The 19793-nt window shown below is 46.7% G+C and overlaps 1 protein-coding gene across 1 annotated transcript in view; it reads right to left on the minus strand.

Moving 5' to 3' along the window:
• The window catches only part of FRMD4B (FERM domain containing 4B), a gene marked incomplete at both ends in the record, with an annotated part of 77464 nt that overhangs the window by 44475 nt on the left and 13196 nt on the right, over nt 1-19793 (minus strand). The window contains 4 exons of the mRNA XM_082289025.1: nt 7182-7266; nt 10472-10564; nt 12078-12172; nt 12885-12950. Of these exons, the coding sequence (XP_082145151.1) occupies nt 7182-7266; nt 10472-10564; nt 12078-12172; nt 12885-12950 (339 nt within the window). The remainder of the gene's footprint in view (nt 1-7181; nt 7267-10471; nt 10565-12077; nt 12173-12884; nt 12951-19793) is intronic.

The following is a 19793-nucleotide window of genomic DNA, read 5'->3' on the forward strand; positions in this document are numbered from 1 at the left end:
CACACATAACCTCCAGAGGTTAAAGACTGACAACAAAAACATTTCACCTGAAGATTTGAGAATTCAGATACCAACACACCTGTTCCCTCAAACCAATTCCTTAAAATTTTTATGAGCCAAAGACACCCCCAAAAATGCACACACTATGATTGAATAGCCTCAAGACAGCCACAATATTGAATATAATTACCAGTGGTTGCCGAAAGGTGTTTAAAAAAGCTGAAAGAAGGGTGCAATTAGTCAGAGGGAAAGAAAGGACCCAAACGTCTTCAAGATGTTCAAACTGAAGCAGGCAATTAGCTGGGTGTGGACCCAGCACAAGTGAACAAAGCAGTGCCAGCGCCCCTGTGCCCTTATCCAGCACCATGGTGACTTCCCACCAGGGATGCAGCATCCCTGCTGTGTGTCCTGGCAGCCAGAGGATGGGCTGGCAGGTCCCAGCAGTGCAGAAAGCCTAGCAGCTTTTCAGTGTTTAAGGCTTTTTTTGGCAGGTTAGGGAGGGCAGTGGGTGTTGGCCACAACCTGTTACACCACACAAGCTGCGCAGGAGGAACTAGGTCAGGCAGATCCTGTCACTCGCCCTGTCGGAGTGGCTGTGCTGGGTAATTAATTACTGCACAGAGACAAACACTGGCAGCACATGGATAACCTCCAGCATTAAATTGCCTGTCCTAATTACCAGCATTCACACCTACATCTCAGTCCTGGTGGAGTCACCTGCTGTTCACACTGCCCTGCAATGCACTGGAGGCACCATCCCACTCCCTTCTGCATCAGATGTGCCAAGCTTTGCTGAGCACCTTAACTGGGACTCACTTCCCAAGGACAGAAACTCTGAGCTGAGAAGAAGCACAGCAAAGCAAGTGACTCCAACACCTCAGGGAGGTAAAGCAAAGCACAAAAGCAGCAGAATACAAGCTTTTTAAGGAGCAAATGGCAGTCTGTTCCTCCTGACCTTCCTCAGAGGAACACTTCAGATTTCCACTGGTGCTGCATTTCTCCCACGGGGCCCTGCAGCCTGGGTGGCTCAGGAGGCCTCACACCGCATTTAGATGGTCCATGATGTCTTTCACTTCATGCATGGAACCCCACAGCCCTTCAAACCACATAAGGCAACACAGCCTGAGACCAAACACAGCTCAGTGCATGTGCAGAGACCAAACACAGCTCAGTGCATGTGCAGAGACCAACACAGCTCCCTGCTGGCCAGACCTGCTGCTTCCCACCTCAGGGGCTTAGGCCAACCCAGCCCGAAAATAAAAGCTGTTAGTGCCTCGTGGTGAGGAACAGCTTCAGGTTTCCCTGTTACACCCTTTATTTTGCTGTCTCTGCCAGCCACTCTCGTCCATCTCTCTTTGCCTTTTGTGCCTCAGCCAACACTTAGATGAAACTCCAGGGAAAGGAGCAGCTACTTGGAGACTCACAGTGCAACAGGAACACGTTTACTGTCGCTTTTTTTTCATTAATGTAAGAGTAAAAGCAGAGAATGGGGGAAAGACATAAAGACTTCCCGGTTTGCAAGCCAGGGTACATAGCAAGTGTCATTAACCTTAACATGTAATCACAGCCTTTCGCTTTCCTGCCCCAGCATCACGGTGAGATATCCAACACACACAACAACTGAACAGGCTGAGCTGTCGCAGCATCTTTGCTCTGTGGCCAGGAGATCAAAGGTGCAGGACTCTTCATGGCAATTAACCCTGTCGTTAGTTCAGGAGGAGGTGAATACATCAAGAGCTGTGAGGTACAAAACTCTGGCTGCAAATCAACTGAATCTTCATATGCAATGGGCCAGCCCAGCTGGAACACAACCTGCACCTCCTCAAGAGCCTCACAGGTCCCTGGGGCACCATCACCCTTTACAGCAGGCAGCCTTGGATCGACCTCAGCACTCTCAGAGGAGGCCCTGCACTAAACCCACACCGTGGCCAAGTCCCTCCCCAAAGCCACCAGCACAGAACCATGTGAGGTCTCCTGGAGTAACAAGTGGGGGGCCCCATGGGGATCTGCCAGTTTACATCAGCGTGGGGTTCTGCCTCCTCCTGCTGTCCCATTTTGTTCACAGGCACAACCTCGCTCCATCCTCCTCATCTGCTGACACACTGCTCTGGAGGCTGGGCCATGGGGGTGGCTGCCATGGCAGAATCCACAGGAGAGAGCAGCCCTGGAGGAGCAAAAGGCCAACTGGTCCTGCTGAACCTCAACCTGGGCTTTCCATGTGCTGTCTTTGGGAGCAGAACAGCCAATTCAGGCAATGGACAGAGGGTATTTAATAGCCTTGGCTAGGATCAGACTACAACGTGTTACAAGGCTACATGGGAACGTTCCCCTCTCCCTTGAGATGGGGGAGAATTAGGAAATATCCATTATAAAACTTTTGAGAACTCTCTGATACATGACCACTTTCCTCTTCATGAGCTGGAAACCCACCAGACTTCATGCTCACACCAGGGGTCTGTTTCAACAGCTCTTCTTGGTAAGCACTGATCTTCAGGCTGCCAAGTGCTCACAAGCATTGCTGTTCATGGAGCTATCACAGTTACAGACTCCTCTGAAAACTTACATTTCCTTTAACTTTTCTCTTTTTTTCTTCTTTTTTTAAAGCAATTCTTACAAGTCCTTGAAACAAATGGGAAATTAAATAAACCCACCCAGAGACACAGAGGAAAAAGGGAACACAGCCAACTTGACCAAGATCTTCATTTACAGAACATGTTTTAAGGCCTGGCAAAGACTCAACCTTATGGCTGCAGAGGTATATAGAGGTTAGCCCTAATGCATAATAAATTTGACAGTGCTTTGCTAGCCAAGTAGGGTGTTATTTTTCCAAACTTGGCTGCTTCAAAAGAAGAAAAGACTAATTTATCTTTCCAAATTTATCATCAGCATGTGCGTGACCAGTTCTGACCCACCTCCCTAAAAATATCTGAGCTATGGTCATGGGCTGTGCAATAACACACTGAACACGTTACAGAGCTCCCTGTGCAAACACATCCATTCTGAGATACCCGTTTCACCTGGAACCAAGCACCAGGCTTCCACTCTCAAATTCCAGCTGTACAGTAGGTTTCAGACAGCTGTAAATTTTAACCCAGCTTCTTGAAGTCAATGACAGGAGAGAACGCTTTTAAATTGAAGTTGTCACCACTGAAGGTTTTCAGGCAGCGATACTCACTCAAAGCCTTGGAAAAGAGAGGCACATAAGAGAACGAGAGCCCAGATATACACAAAGCACTTCCAGCCTTTGCATTCTCCCAAAATACATGTGGATAAACGAGTTTTTAACCAAGTTACTGGGAGGCACTTCCACAGACCTGGATATATAATTATCACCAGCTCCCACCTCCTGCTCAGTGGTCCAAGCTGTTCCTGGCAATGGATGTGGCTTCTCCAAGCTCCAAGAGCATGGATGAGCAGGAGCCAGGCAGCTGCTGGGACCACACAGGACTGACAGGGCCTGGGGACTGCAGCACCAGACCAGGGGGCAAATAGGCAGCTTGACATGAAAGGAGGGCAGGGTGAGAGCTCTGGCAGCATTTGCTGTCTCAGCTGGATGCCAAGGTTTGTGCAGTGAGGGGGCATTGGGCACTCTGCAACAGCAAATGTTGTGATCTGTTCACATGCAAAGGAGGCTTCACAAATGTAAAAATGAGGTCTCAGCCCTCTTGTGCTTCAGGCAGAGGGGTCTCCCCTGGCTCCCCAGCTGCTCACAGGCAGAGAGGAGACTGCACAGAGAACAGCACAGGTCACACAGGATGCACGAATCTGGCATGTGCCAGCAAACTTCCCAGAGGCACAAAGGAGATTTGACTGCACAGACGAGCACAGAGGTGGGGGAGTGGGTGGGAAGTAGAAAGAAATAAATTTTTGGCAGCTGAGATTTTATTGTCTATCTCGTCCCCTCCTTGCCAAAATGTCTACAGGGATTGCAAAATGCACAAGCCCCAGATTCCTCCAAGTCCTGGCAGGATAAAGCAGTACCTGATTTGCAGCAAGGAGCAGTTATTTGCAAGAAGGAATGTGGAGTTGAAAGGTGAGGAAGAGAATCATGGCTGTGTACTGCAGAGCACCAAGCAAGCCTTCGCTCTCTTCAGAGCTGTCATGCAGGTTTTGATTCCATTAGTTATTACTCATAATCATATTTTGTAATATATTATATAACTAAGAATATAGTTAATATGCTATATTATTTACTCTAATTTTTTATTCATCTGAGGAAAAATGGCCAGCACACATTGCCCAGCAGCTCCAGCCTGACCCCAGAGGTTCTGGACTTCCTTAGGGGGATTCCATTCTCTTTGATTAGATACAGCCACTTACAGGATTTCACACACAGGTATCTTGAAAATACTGTAAATACATTTCTGATGCAGCCTCTGAACCTTGTAAACCCAGGATAAATCCCCTCTACAGGAAGGACTGGCACAGAGCTTTGCCATTGTGCTGGCTGTGCTCACCCAAGCCTTTGTCTGGCTCTCCTGGTGTGTCCCACATGCCAGCAGGAGCACTGGCATGCCCATGTCACAGGCAGGGCAGCATCAGCCTCTCCCCCTCTGCTCAGAAAGCATAGAAGCCATGGGAGCACAGGTACCCACACACTGCTGTGCTGTCAACACATGCCAGGCTCAGGAATGTCACAAGAGCACTCAAGCATCAGGTATTTGCACCATCCTGGATTTGGGTTTCCCCTATGGGGAAGGGCTACAGTGAAAACTTTGGAAACACCTTTGTGAAAGCAAAAAACCATGACTGACTTTTAAGCAATCCTATCCACACAGGTCTTAGCACACCCCAGGTATTGCAGCATTTATCCTGAACCACATTTCTGACCCACACAGAGCAGAGGCTTCATGCAGAAATCCATGTTAGGATATTGCCCTGGCAGGGCATCCTCTGGCACTGCCTGTGCACTGGGGAGCTCTCCTGAGTACATGGGCTGGGTCTGGGTTGCTGCTTTTTGATACACTGGGGTTTCCTTACTCCATGAATGCAGCAAAGAAAGGAAAGAAGTGAGGAAAAAAAAAAAAAAAGGAAAGGCAAAAAAGCCAAGCGGAGGCAGGTCTAACCTCCTGGAGCTGGATTAATGACTGAGAAATGCCAGGGAACATTCCTGGCTGTCATCAGTGAGCATCAGCCACTTGCCTCATGGAGCTGGGGATCTGCTCCTATTCAGACATTGCTCATCCCGTGGCTCCTTCCCTGGCCCACAACTGTGCCAGCAGCACCATGGGAGAGGACAGGCTGTGGAAGCACATCTGAGGGGCCTTTGTGCATCTTCCTGTCCATATCCCATGGGCTTACAGACGAGGGTTGGCCCCATGTGCCCTTCACAACTACCTGAAACTGAGAGACTGACCCTAAGTTTGTCACGTAGGACAGAATATTTTTACAAGAGTTAATTGGAAGGTTAAAAGCTACTTGAGAGTAGATGAACTGGCTCCTGCTGAAGGAGCCACAGGCATGAGCTGGGCTGTGAAGCTGCCAGGACAGAGAGGGCTGCAGGCAGAGCCAGGACTCCCCAGCTTTCGCTACATGCTGAATCACCTGGTGCTGCCCATAGATCCTTCTCTCAGGAGGAGGTGATGCTGCTCATCCTCATCCCTCTGCTGCCCACAGAAACTGAACACAACAGAAACCCTCTGCTTGTGGCATTTTTGCTTGCAGGAATGGGGAAGCCACACTTTGAGTTCCTACAATTAGAGCACACACCTTGCAAGCCATAGGGTAAAAACAGACCCAGCCTGCCTTCAAACTTTTTTTTTTTGCAACTTTTTTATGCTTCTCTTCTCCTTTGCTTTCTGTTATGCTTTATACATACACATAAACACATATAGAGAAACCCAAATGTTTTAATATTGACTAGGGCTTGTTTCAATAGCAGTGGCATTTTCTACATTCCATCCCAAAACCAGACCCAATTCCAAAGTTATTTGTGCTATCTGTCCAGTTAAACTTCTCCAGTTAAGAAGCAATTTAAGGATGGCTACAAGTTGCCAAGACCCTTCACTTTAAGTGGCAGGTATGTCAAATGGAGATTTGCTTTTTAATAACCATAACCAGTGAGGCCCCAAGTTCTTTGAGCATCTTTCAAACTTTAGCATGTTGTAAAAAGGCACCAATTTCCTTCACGCTTTCAGAAAAGAATTCCTGTACAAAGCACAGTCACAACTTTGCCATTAACCACTTTCTATATTCTTCCATAAAATAGTGAATACTGGATGCTGAATAAGAATCCTCCAAAATCTGAAGCATATCAAAGGTGAAAACTTTGGCTGGCTACACTGAGCTCCACCAGCAGTTAGTGATACAGGATTGTTTCCCAAGAAAAAGTGGTAATAACCAAGTGACCCTCTTAGACTGATTGAACTGTGAGTGAAAACAAAAGGCACCAGAGTTTGACATTAACTGGAAAATCCGAGAAGCATCAGAGTAAAGTTCACTGAATTGCAGCTACACGTAGGGGCATGGCAAAGTTGGCTGTCACACCACTCTTATTCCAGACCAAGGTGTATCTGCAGCAAATCAACCTTATTTTTTAAGATTTTGATTACCACATCCTGACGTGACTTTTAAAAACATGTATTTTACCAGTTTGAACATTTTAAGAAAACAGTGGAAGCCTTTCAACCAGAAAGTAAGTACAGAAAGTATTCCAACAACTGGTTGTGATTGCTACTTTATAGGATTTGCTCTTACTATTTACTGTTACTTTACTACTTCACTGAATTAAGGCAGGAAATTAAGAAATTAGGGGCCAAATCCACAACATAGGACCTTCCTCATAGGCCTTTTCTTCATAAGACAAGTTTGATTCAAGGTCAGTAAAGAGATGCTTGCCTTGAGTGTTTGCTATGCAGAGAGCAGGAGGATGTGCCACTGAGCAGAGCCTACCTGGGGAGCTACAACCCAGATTTCAAGTAACTTGAAAGCTTTTGAGTATTTAAGACTCACTGTAGAGCACTGAGCACACAGCAGGGCTGTGAAAGCAGGACTAGAACCCATCATCAGCCTTATCCATTTGCACGAAGCATCAGCATTCAAGGCAAGGAGAGTCAGCACACTGAGATCTTAATACTTCAATTAGTTTTGGAAATCAGACGCAGCTCCTACTAAGTTTGCAGGACTGTGTATGTGGCAGAGGAGCAATAGAAGAGAGATGCACCAGAAGCTCCGAGTCTTACCTGGTGTACACAGGACTTGGCATTCAGAAAAAACAGCTCTACTGTAGTTTTGTCCTTGAGAAAGGAAATGCTTTCAATGTAGAACCTGAAAATTAAAAAAAGAACCAAAAAAATTAGTTACTCTCTTGAATAGGTTTCATCTTCCTCCCAAGTAATTTTATTTCCTCAGTGTTTTGTTCTCTAGCAATAAAATAGCACAGAGGAACTATGAGCTACTGCACTTAATTTCCTGCCTATTAGGAGGGAAGAAGCAGAAATCACAGGCTGACAGCACACAGGGAACAGGGACTCCTGGTTCAATAGATCCCAGATATCTGATGCCTTTTCAAATGAGATGAAAACCCTGTAGAACGCTACAGGAGCAGAGCCCATCCCTCCTCTGCAGGCGAAGTCACAGCAGTGGAAAAGGCAATTCCAAATGTGTTGCAGGTGGGGAAGCCAGTCCAACACTCTGCTGGAGGACAGGGGTTGCTGGCAGCCCTGCAGGACCACTTTCCTTCCAGGAGGAGAGCAGAAATGTTAATCAGAGCCATTAACTTTCCTTCAGGTCCAGATGCTCCCACCAAATGCTAGGCAGAAGACACAACTTTTTTTCAGCCAAGCAAAGACCTGGACCACCACTGCCTCAGCAATGCAGATCACCCCAGGGCTCCCCAGTGCCTTGTCCTTGATGGCAGGAGGGCTGGATGACAAACACAGGGCACTCAGAGCCAGGCCAGTCTCTCCCACAGCCCCATGGTGCTCTTAAGGCTCCTGACAGCCTCAAGCTCCATCCCCTAATGACTGCACTGATGATCATCTTGGCACAGATGATTTGCAAGACATTGGAACAAGTCCCCAGCAGCAGCACGGAGCACGTAGTAGGGAGCAGTAAAGCTGGGACCTGCCACACGTGTCAGGAATGTCTGCAGTGTTTATGCTGTGACTTCAGAAAAGTGAGACATTAAATAGTAATTGCTTTAATATTTCACATTCCTATGGCGTGTTCCATCAAATTAATTTTAAAGCACTCTCCAGAACGCCTCTGCAGATAATTTACCCATTTCACAGGCATGCAGCCTGTCCAAGGGGCAGCCCAGCAGCCGACCCTAGACATTTGAAAAGCTGTTATACATTTCCATGACTCATCTTTCTCCATGAACTCTATGAGCCACAGGTATTTCCACCCTCTCTTGATCTCACCTGATACATTTTTTTCCCAACAGCTTTGCTAAACTTTATTTTAAATACCCTTGAGTGTTTCTCTTCAGTAATGCAGAGCAGAGGGCAGGACACACACTCTTCATCCTTTCCTAACCTGCTGCTAGACCAGCCCTTCACAGAGCAAACCTTCCTCAGCCTGCTAAAACCTTCACCGAAACGTGATTTTCCTCAGCTAATGACCTCATTTGCACTTCCAGTTTCTTTCAGCCAGGGTCAGGTGTGGCTGACTTACCCTCAGCAGCAGGACAGTTCTGGTTCTGAAGAGAGTCAGCTCCCAGTCACTGCTGGTACAAAGCAGGAAACTGTAGGATCTATGGATTTAGGGTGGGGGCACAGGGGGCACTGCCCCCTGCTCCAGCTGTGTCCTCATTCTCTATTTCCTCCGTGGTACAAGCTGTACCCTCTTATCACCCCTGTACAGATGGGGAACACTGGACCAGAGATAAGGATGTTCAGGGCATGACAGGCTCATTCGGGAACACCATAAAGTGCACATTCTGCTCCTATTTCCGATGCTGTCAGCTTCCTTGAAACTAAAATGACACTTCTGTAAGTCCTCAATCTGCATCATAGAGCCCTTCAACTGAGTGTACCGTCCAAAAACCACTGTGACTGGATTGAGTTTATGCCAGCTGGCAATAATTAAAATCTCAAAGGATTATCATGTTTCCTTATTGAACAGCAAAAGCTCAGGGATGAGAAGTGATGAAGAAAAAAGAGGAATCTGCAGATTCCTCTATTTCCAGTAATGCAAGTGGAAACTGCAGGTTTTGAAGTGGCTTTTCTGCTGGAATTATCTATTTTCTATGGGGCAGGCAGTTTCTGTAGTGTTAATTATTTCTGTATCCTCCTGCTCTGCATGTCACTGTCCACCTCCTTGGTTGCCTGTTTTGGATCTCATGACCCCAGAGCAGTCAGGCTAAAATTTCCCTTCTAAAAGTTGATCTTGCCAAGCCCACTCCTCACAGATTAACTCTTGCCCAAGTCTCTGCACAACCTGTCCTCTTGAGGACCATCTTGCAACAGAGAGGGCCAAAATGAAACCCATGAGCAAACAGCAAAAATTCCAACCAACAGAATGCTCAAGTTATAGGATTGCCTTCACAGATTTCTTGGGCTGCCATAGGCTTTAACCTCCCAGATCCTGATCAAACATTGTAAATAGTGAGGAGTGCATCATCCCTTTATAAATGGAGCTTTTTCTTTCTGTTAAGTGTGGAAGAGGAGCTCTGAACACCACCACACATCAGCATGTATGCAGCCAGAACAAAGTGCCACTTGTTTGTCCCATTCCCTTGATGACCAGTGGGGGACATGGGGAGGCGATGGTGCCGACTGACCCAGCTACACGAGAGGCTCTGCCTTGGAAGTGCTTCAAATAATTAAGCACACAAGGCATAAATTTACCCAGATCTGAAAAGCAAATGAGGTCAGTCTGCTCTCATTTTCCCTCATAGACTGCAAGGAAAACAAAAACTCCAACAATATTAAGAATATGATGCTTGATCTTTCCTGCCAGCACAGCTCTGTTTCGTAGGACGTGGGGTTTTTTCAGGCTCTTAACCAGCAGAGCTCTGCCAGCAACAGCCCTAAAGTAATGCAATTACATTGGCCAAAATCATCATTTTGCCAGGGATTTTATTCTTTCCTGGGGACTGGTTAAGCTGTGAGCAAAACAGCCATCAGCAATCCCTTTAAAGTACAGACAACCCTTAGGTAAACAGAAGGAAAAAAGTAAGTACGGTTGTTTAAATAAACTATATTGCAAGCTAGCACATTTAAAGACAAGTCAGGCAAAGAAGATATTTAAAATACAAGGTTTTAAACAAAAAAAAAAAACCCAAACCCACCCTAGGAATAATGTCCTAGTAACAGTTTAAAAAGTAGAAGGTTCCAACCTACTTTATTTCATAGTGAAGTACAAAAGAGAGCAGCACGTAGCCAGGGCCTAATCTCCTTCTAAAAATAACACATTGCTTTGACATTTATTTCCTTTATCAAATCTGTAATCAGTTATTTTAAACAAAACCCCCTGGTGATAAATAAACCCAAGTGGTAATGTTTGCTTGGTGGAAACAATTACTCACCTAACGGCAAAGTACAAAGTTGCTGGCCCTGGTTTCTTGGGCAAGTCATGGTCCAGGACACGGTGATCCAGCTGCAGCCAGACGCTCTGACCTCTATGGAAACAGGTTAGGGAGAAGGTTAAAAACTGGGATGGAAAATACAGAAATTGGTTCTCTTCAGTGCCCTCGTTTACTCCAAGTGTTACTTTAAAAAGTTGAAGACTCAGCTCCAAGGCAGGCAAACATCTCATCAAATTACTTCCTTTTTTTTCCTAACCCTTAACCCTGAAAGGTTGAGCCATGGGTGCCCTCCAGAGGCCATACACTCCCTCTGAGCACCCAGCCCTGTGCCTACACCAAGGCAGGAGCTGGAATCCCACTGGAGTTTCTGGGGAAGCCAACAGCTTTCAGATAATCCCCTGGCAGCACTTTAAACCTCACTGTGACTCAGTGCCAGCAACCAAAAACATCCAGAAGAATTTCATGGCAGCTCCTCTAGGGGAAAAAATAAGCCAAGTACAAACAGTATCCTCAAGGGATTTACAGAAGAGCTGGGGGAAGGTATTTTCCAGCAAGTGGAAGGACAAGGATGTGGCAAAAATATTCTAGGGATAGCCCAAGATGTGAGTGGCTGGTAAAAATACCACGGTGCTGGGGTCAGGCCCCCAGAGAGAGCGGCTCCTGTCAGCTCCAGGAACTCCAGCGTGTCCCCAGGGCCAGTCCTGCACCTGTACGTGGGATGTGCCTCAGCAGGGCGGCCCCAAACACGGCTCTGACAGGATTTGTAGGGGAAGCCTTCCATCCAGGACTGCACAAAAAGCGGCGACGGAGAGCAGCAGGAACTGAAGCTATTCCCATTAGACAAGAGGTTTATTTAGGGGCTGTAGTAGTGCACAACTCTGTGTCCCCACTGCCCTAAGCACCTCTGCTCCAGCTTTTCTGGGGGAGCTGAAGGTAACTCCTCTGGAGACGCTGGCCCTGCACCCAGCAGATGTGGGGAAGCATTTCAGTGCCCTGCTGAGAGATGAGCCTAAACACCAGGTGAGATTGCAATTAACCCAGCTGACTCTGGGTTAGTGCCATGGAACAGATCTCCCACAGCGCTCCAGAGCCCAGACAGAGCACTGTGCCCAGGCTCAGCGAGAGGAGAGTGGCTCCTGGGCAGAGCTAACCTCGTAGCTCACTCTGCTCGGGAAATTTGGGGTTAAAATGCTCAGTAATACATTTGAGATTCAGGTGAAAAGCAGTAGGAGCAATTCGTTTTGGAAATAAATGCAAAACATTTTTGTTGTTACTAAAAGTGCAGAGGAGGAAAGCTGAGGGTATTCACATGGGAAATTATCACCGAATCAGTTTTTTCACATTGTGAGACAAATATGAAATGTGAAATCATCAGGAAAGTATTTTACAAGGATTCTCTGGTTTGTGCCTGAAGATATTTTCCAGATAGTTTCTGGTTTGTGCCTTCCCCTTTCCCTAGCCAAGCAGCACAAGTACAACGTAGGAAAATCTTTCTTCTTTGAAAGAAAAAGTCATTTTTCCATCATGCCAAGCTGCCACGGTTTCAGAGATAAGGTTTTACATTGCAATAAGGACACAGCTGTTTAAAATAAATAAACACACTCACGTATCATCGATAAATGTTATCCCAAAATACTCCTTTTCTTTCAGGTTGAAGTGTGAGGCCACCAGATCCAGCAACTCCCGAGACAAAAGTTTGGGCTATTGAAAGAATAAAACCAGTTTTTAATATTAATAGCTTATTTTTTTAAAATAGCTTTTAATATAAAATAAATAAATTCTATGCAAATACTGACATTTGAGTACACATGGCAGTACTAAAACCCTGTTGTACAACTCCATCCAGAAGTGACATAGCAGACTCAGGGTGTCTCTGTGGAGCTGTGTGGGATTTGTGGAGCATGGAAAGGCAATTCTGTGCTTAATCCATGACATTAAGCTGAAGGGCCCAGACTAAGTGCTGCTTTCCTCTTTCTGGGGTAGAAGGCAGCATCCCAGGCTTTCCCACACTTAGAGCAGGAAGGATCTTTCAATTAAGAAAATATTGTGCAGTGGAGGATCTCGTGCTTTGAGTTCTGCTATGGGAATAAAACATCCTCAAAACCACAGGGTTTTCTTCCCATCTAAATGACAAAAAAACACCACCACAAGGGGTGTGTTTAATATACTCAATGAATTTTGGTGAAAGCAAAAGCTGAATGTAGAAGTGCAGACATTTTGCCCACGATGCACAGGGAAACCCTTCAGATAATCCAGATGTCAGGAGAAGCACATATGCCTGAGCACTCTTATTCTACTCCTGTGAGATTTTCTAGTAAGAGGTATAACTTCAATCCCCACTTCAGCTCCTAAAAGAAAGTAAGCAGAGAAATCTGGCACTGTCTTCCAGTCCCCAAAAGAGTGAGGTCTGTACCTGAACCAGCAGCTCCAAGTTCCTGTCATCGAGGAGATGCACCTGGCAGTGCCGGCCCTCGGTCATCTGCAAAGACAGCAACACAGCCCTGTCAGGTGGGTGGGATTCCTGGCTTTCCTGGCTTGCACCAGAGCACACGAGGCTTGGGGACAAGGACAGTGGGAAGCAAGTGTCTGATTTTGATGGATAAGGGAATTGACTCCATATCCGAGCTGAGAGTCCTTCTCCAAGGACTCGATCTGGGGAGCTGCCTCAGCACTCTCAGCTCCTGTCAGCTTCAAGCTGGAATTAAGGGTATTTATCAGCACTCAGGATCAGATAAAAAACCCATAAATGCTGTGAGAATTAAATGTGAGGATGAGCCAGCCTGGCCAGTGCCACATCCACAGCCTTTTGCTCTGGTGAGAAGCAGATGACCAGCGACCCATGAAACCCAGATCTATCCAACCCTCCTTGCAGATGAAGTCTTTACTAGCAAGTTAACATTTTCCCTTGGACAGCTATTGGAAGTCATTGCCTCCATAGGATTCTTACATAGGAGCTGCACATATCAGGAAGGTGCTTGAACTGTGGGATTAAGAATGGGATGAGCTTTGCAACCTCTGATGCTATATCTGAACCACTTATTTCATGTCACATTTACCTCATGCAAACTAAGACTGCCTCTCTTTAAGAGGCGAGCAATTCAGAAATAGCTGCCCATTATGCCCTTTTAATATCTGCCCTTTGAAATCTAATACATTTCAATGAAAGCTTTTACATTATTTAATATCTGTTCTAATTCTGGGCCTTTCAGCATCATCAGTGAGGACCAGCTTTGCAACACTCTCTGGGTGAGAGCTGGTGAAGGAAACCTGGCTTTCATATTTATTCTCCCAGCCTCAAAGTAACTCACTTTCCTGACAGCACAAGCTTCCAGCCGACTATAAATTGTGAGCTGTGAGCAGAGGCCGGGGGTGGTTTGCTTAGACAGGGGCTCCCAGAGGGATTAAACAGTAACACGCAATGGTTTCTCCTTTCACATCCCTCTGGCTCCTCAGGGACAGGGACAAGGACAGCGCTGAGCTCTAGTGCCACCAGCACCTCTCATCACCTCCTGCCCCTGTGCATGCTGCACACCCAAGCCCTACAAAGACTTAAAAATAAACACGATTTATACGTGATTCCAGTAGAACTGAAGAGACCTCCCACCTCTGCCCAGCGCGGCCCCTTTTGCACAGCGAGGGCTGCCGAGACACAGGCGCCTCTGTCACCAGCCAGCCCTTCTGCCCCAAGCACCCAAATCAACAAAGCTTCATTGTTCCAACTAATTGAGCTCTCTTTGACCACAAGCCGAGAGGGAGTGCCCTCCTGAGGAGCTCTGCAAGCAGGTCAGAGATGAGCGCCTGCAGGCACAACTCCCTGTAGTGTCCGGGAAAACTGGGCTGCAGCATCTGTGCCCCAGCACTAGCAAGTCATGGCACTGCTGAGCATCACATCGCCCACCAAAACAGCAACAGCGGTACAAGGACCGTTTGCAGAGCGAGTCTAGAGGAAAGAAATCCCTTCCTTTCCCTTTGTCTGACTGCTACGAACGTGGATTTGTACAGAAGTGCCAGATGAGGAGTGGCATAACTTGCACGCAGGAGTTCAGAGCACAGGGCTGCGCCACCCCGGAGACAGCAGCGATCTCACCCCTGCATCCCTTGGGGCTGCACCCTGCAGAGCATCATCCCCCATGCCCTGCACTCCCCGCAAGGTACCACTTCCAGCGTTTCATCCTTCGGGTTCTGGAAGAAAAGCTGCACCACCTCAACTCCAGCTTGCAGCACAGTCCCTGAGATTTATCTGCTGTCCAAACACGGCACCCAGAGCCCTTAAATCCATTATGATCCACTCCCGGGTCCATTTGTTCCTGAGAGCTGAAGTGCTGCCACGGCAGGCTCATAACTAAGTCGCGTGTTACCATCAATTAATCATTTCATCAGTGCACCCTTCAAGGTGGAGCATATTTCTGGCTCTGACACACTGCTACCAATCTGCCCCTGCTGCGAAGTGTCTGATCCAATAGTGTTTTTAAATCATTCCCCATCTGTTGCTCTGAGATAGCACGAGGGTTGCCATTATTTAATTGCGAGCTGCTTTAGCTTTCACCCAGTGAAATCACATTAATCACTTCTGACTGTTTTAATTGCCTCAGTTGTCTGTTGTTAAGTAAAAAAGGTTTCATTATAGCAAACACATCCACAAAGCCTCATGCTGAGGAGAAAGAAAGGTATCTTGATGGATTAAAATAGAAATACCAAGCATCATCCGTGCTTCAATTCAGCTATCCAAGGTAACTGCAAAGCACCTCAAAAGTAAATAAACCTCATGACACCCCTGAAGATAGGCGAGATATAATTATCCCTGATTTTATTGATGACACAACATAAGGAAACAGCTTGGAAGTCTGATTTACAGATATACAGACAACATTTAAAACCTGAGATGCCAGGAATCTTTTCTCAGAATTCACACATCCACTTCCCAGAGCACTGGGAAGTTCAGTCAAGAAGTTGCAGAAGATGCCAAGGTGCCCAGTGACAAAGCACCGTGAAATGCCTTTGCTATGACAGACCTGGCAGCTCCCACCTGCGTCCCCAGAGCTCTCTGTGGCCATGGGCTCGTGTCACCACAGGGACACTTCATCACATGGACAGAGCTACAGGACAGCAATGTCCAGGGCCATGGAATGCCTGTGGCTGTAGCTCTGAGAAGAGCTGCTCGCACCCCTCCACTCCCCCAGCCCATTCCTCCTAAAACACCTTCTCCACCCAGGATGAGACACAAGGATACTCACTGTGTGGCATCACAGCCTGAGCAAGGAACACAAATCTGCTGGTCTGACCACCAGCTTTGCACCTGTAGGCTCCAATCCCCAAACAAAGCAGTGTTAACCCGGACAGTCCAAGCCCTTGTCCTCCTCCTGCACACCCAAAGTTTCAGCCACCAGCACCCTGGTTCCTGCAGCTGTGCAGGAGCTCACTCCAAGTTATCCCCACCCCATTCCTGATGGGGCAGAGAGCACTTCACTTGGCTTACCCCGCTCTTACAGTCAGAAGTAAATAACTCCAAATTACTATCACAGGGAAGCACAAGCCCATCCTACATCAGGAATGTCGCCCACCAGAGAGGTCATCTCCAGGAGACAGCTCTCTCCTCACATTGAGCTGCCTCCCTGTGCAGACAGGGCTCTGATGTACAAGAATACTCACATTTCACAAGCCTTTTCTGTACAGGAGGTAGAACCAAAAGCTTTGGAAGCTATTGCAGCTGCAAGCTCACCTCACAAGCTTTGGAGTGTCAATCCCCTTCCACCAGCCGTGTCCAGTCCCAGGTGTGACATGACTGTGGCACAGCAATGCCACAGAAATTCTCCAGCACAGTCACAGGTACCAGTAATCTGGTCCCATCCTCTTGCCTGGAGAAAAGCTGGAGAGCTTCATAAAGAGGCTTCCATCACCTTCATCAATGGATTTTGGCCAAGGAAAGGTGCCTCCATCTCAGCAGCTGGAGACTCTGAGCTCCTGGAGCAAGAGCAGCAAAGGACTCGTTTTAAACTCTGCCAGTGACACTGGTGTGATTTATTTGATTTATTCCCCACAGCACATCCGCTTGCAGGTCTGTTTCCTCAGGCTCTGGGAAGGGACTTGTGCTGTGTCCCAACTCCCAGGGCACTGGGCTCCTCAAAGACCCAAAGCCCTGGAGTCCTTGCTTATACATTTTCTTTCATCTTTAATTCAGGACAGACTGCTAATCTGAACAATATAATTGATTTTCTATGTGTTGGACCAATCCATCACGAGATGAGCACAGCTGTCTGGCTCAGTCAAGAGCTGGTGTGAACAGTCTTGAGATATTTATACACACACACATCTGTTTTCAGCTTATTCTCATTGACTTGGCATTGTCTGTATAAATGAACAATTTTTGCAACATGCCCCCAAATTGGTCATCTTAGCAGTTATTTTTAAAAGCCTGCTAATATTTAAGCTATTATCCAGTAAAAGAAGTAGCAGCATAAAATCTGTGAAGCATCCTTGTGTCTCATCTCATTCCCAAAAGGAAATTAGGAGAGAGACGTTACACAGCCCTATTTTTGGCAAAACCATACAGAGAGGCTGGGATCCTGGATTTTTGTTGTTTCCCAAAGTCACTTGTATTCTCTGTACGCAGCTAAGCAACAAAACCTCAGAAACAGAGAGGACTGGAAGGAGACAAACACTGTCCAATGCAGAAACACAGTTATATCAAAATACTGCAGCTCTCCTAACTTACAGGCTGTCAGCAAGAATCTGATTCACACAGATCTTCAGTAAAAGAGGCAGATAATGAAGGGAAAAAAAAGAGGAATTCTCCAAATATCCATGTGTGGAAACTAAAGCATATGAGACTGTAATTCTACATAGCAAATTACCATTATCATAAAGGTTTCATTAGCTGGGAGGAAACAACGTTTTGCCCTCTCTTTTTTGTGACAAAAATATGATAAATTCTCCACCTAAAATCATTGAGGCAGATTTTCCACAACATCCATCTTTGAGAAGAAAATCAGCAATGCAGAGAAAAAAACCCTACTTCTTGGCTACATAGACCAATCCCTACAATATCCTGAGCCTGAATGTTTATTTGGGAAAAAGCACATGCAGGATATTTGTGCTATTTCTCTTGGACAGAAACATCCTCCCTATGCAAAGCTGGTTGTTACATGCAATATTTTTAGACATCCATGTGTGTCATCCCGTTAGGGAAAAAAATGAGAAAAAGAAAAGAGTAATTAGACAGGGTGTAAACAGGAAATCTCAAAAAAAACCCCAAACCCTTAAGCCAAAAAAAAAGCTGTCAGAATAACACATCTCCTGAAGGGAAGCTTAGGAATGGAGAATCATGAAGGGTTTGGGTCAGGAGCAAAACCAATGTGTTGCACTCCCTCCAGGTCAGATTTCTCCTCCCAGAACTGGGCAAGTTATAAAGAAGTCACTTGGCCTATCTGTCACTGACTTCTATTTTTAAGCCTTTTTTGTTTTAAGGTCTAGGAAAAGCCAAAAACAAAATCCCAAACCCTAAAATCTCCCTGGCAAAAGAAGAGAGGATGATATGTAAGCTGCACATAATTAAGACAAAACTGGCAGCTGTGTCTGCTCAGAGCTCTGTGCGTGCATCCCAGCTCTTCTCCCTGGGGAAGTGCCATGGTTTGGGCTCAGCAGCCCACGTGTGCACACCACTGGGAAAGTGTGACCTGCCCAGGGACAGGGTGGCCCAGCCAGGGTCCTGCAGCCACCTAAGTACCCATCAGCAGGAGCTTTAAAACCACCCCCACCTACCTCCAGCAAGGCTTCACACCTTTAATACCCTGAATTCCATGAGAAGTCTTTAGGAAGGAGCAAACCTCTCCCCCCCAGTTCTCCTCTTTCCTTCCTTCCAAGATAAACCCTTTTGTTCAGGCCTGGGTGCTCCTGGAAACATCCGTGTGTGACACCAGGGATTTGCTCCCATCTGCACTGAACTGTGCACATTATTTCCATCAGCTCCTGGCAGGGTAACCACGTGAAATTAAACTTCACTAGCAGATGAATGGTTCCAAAAGGTATTTTATAGGCAGGCAAAACCACCTGTACTGATGCATCCAGTGATGAGAGCGAAACGGGAACCATTTTCCCTAAATAAATGGCCAGCACACAGCCTTAAACCTGCACTTTGAAAAATGAGGAATTGGACTGTGGTACATCATTAGTACATAGATTATAAAAACTGGCTCATTTATTCCTGAAACAGCCACACCACAGTGGCTCAGACAGTCAGAGCACTGAAGGAACTAATACAGATAACAAAAATCTGAAGAGCAAAATTCCCTCTCCCAGAAGGCAATGCTGTCCCTTTGCACACTGGTTTCACAAAGACTGTGCCGTGAGGGCATCCCAAAATGCTTCCATCCTGCTTTTGGCAGCTACTCACAGGCAGCAGCACTGCTTTCCAGGTGCACAAGCCCAGGGCACCAGCCTGGAACTTTAAAGGATTTCATGTCCAAATCCCTACCTGAGCTGCAGTTAACCACCCATTAAAGCGTCACCAGTAATTTCTTGTAAAGGTTCTGGGGTTTTATCCAAACCTCTCTTCTGTAACTCATAAAGCCTACAAGAGTTTCAAAGCTTAATACTGAAGTCCCTAAACTTCAGATTTTCACTGGCATTTAGGTGGGTTTTTTCCTTTGGTTCTGAAGGCATTTAGGATCAGCTCCTCAGCTGCCTCAGATCAGCAGTGCTCCACTGACTTTGGTACAACCAGCCAGCTATGTCTGGCCCCTGAACGTGCACAGCCTGATCAAAATGTGAAATCACATGCAAGGATGTCTTGCAATAAGGAGCTGCCCTAACCAGGCACAACTCAGGAAAATAAAAGCCTTTGCCTGTCCTTCTGGAAGGAAGGGGCCTGTATGCACCTGGGGGGAAGAGGGAAAAACTTATAATGGTTTAAATGACCTCAGAGCTTCCTGGTGTGTCTGTTGGGAGAGCAAAGCTTCATCATGTTCCAGCACTTGGAGTCGCTCAGAACTTTACGGAATAAGCAGCAAAATAACAGACAGAAGTTTGGGGTTTTACCAGCATTTCTGTGGAAGCTTTTTAAAGAATCTGCACAGATCTTCAAAGACACCATGATGCACGTTCTGAGGAACCCATCTGCAACCCACAGGTCTTCCCTGACGAGCGTAGGTGCCACCACTCAGTGTCCCATGGTGGGAGGTGCTCAGGGTGAAACTGATGGATGGGCATTGGAAATGCTCCACTCTCCCACGGGTGAAGAGCTGAGGAAGGGAAGCATTGCCCCATCCCACACCCCACTGTGGGCCTCTCCACCAGCTTGTTTGCCACAGAGCAGTGCAGTGCCCTC

Source organism: Coloeus monedula (assembly GCF_965178545.1).
Source record: "Coloeus monedula genome assembly, chromosome: 11".
NCBI lineage: Eukaryota > Metazoa > Chordata > Aves > Passeriformes > Corvidae > Coloeus > Coloeus monedula.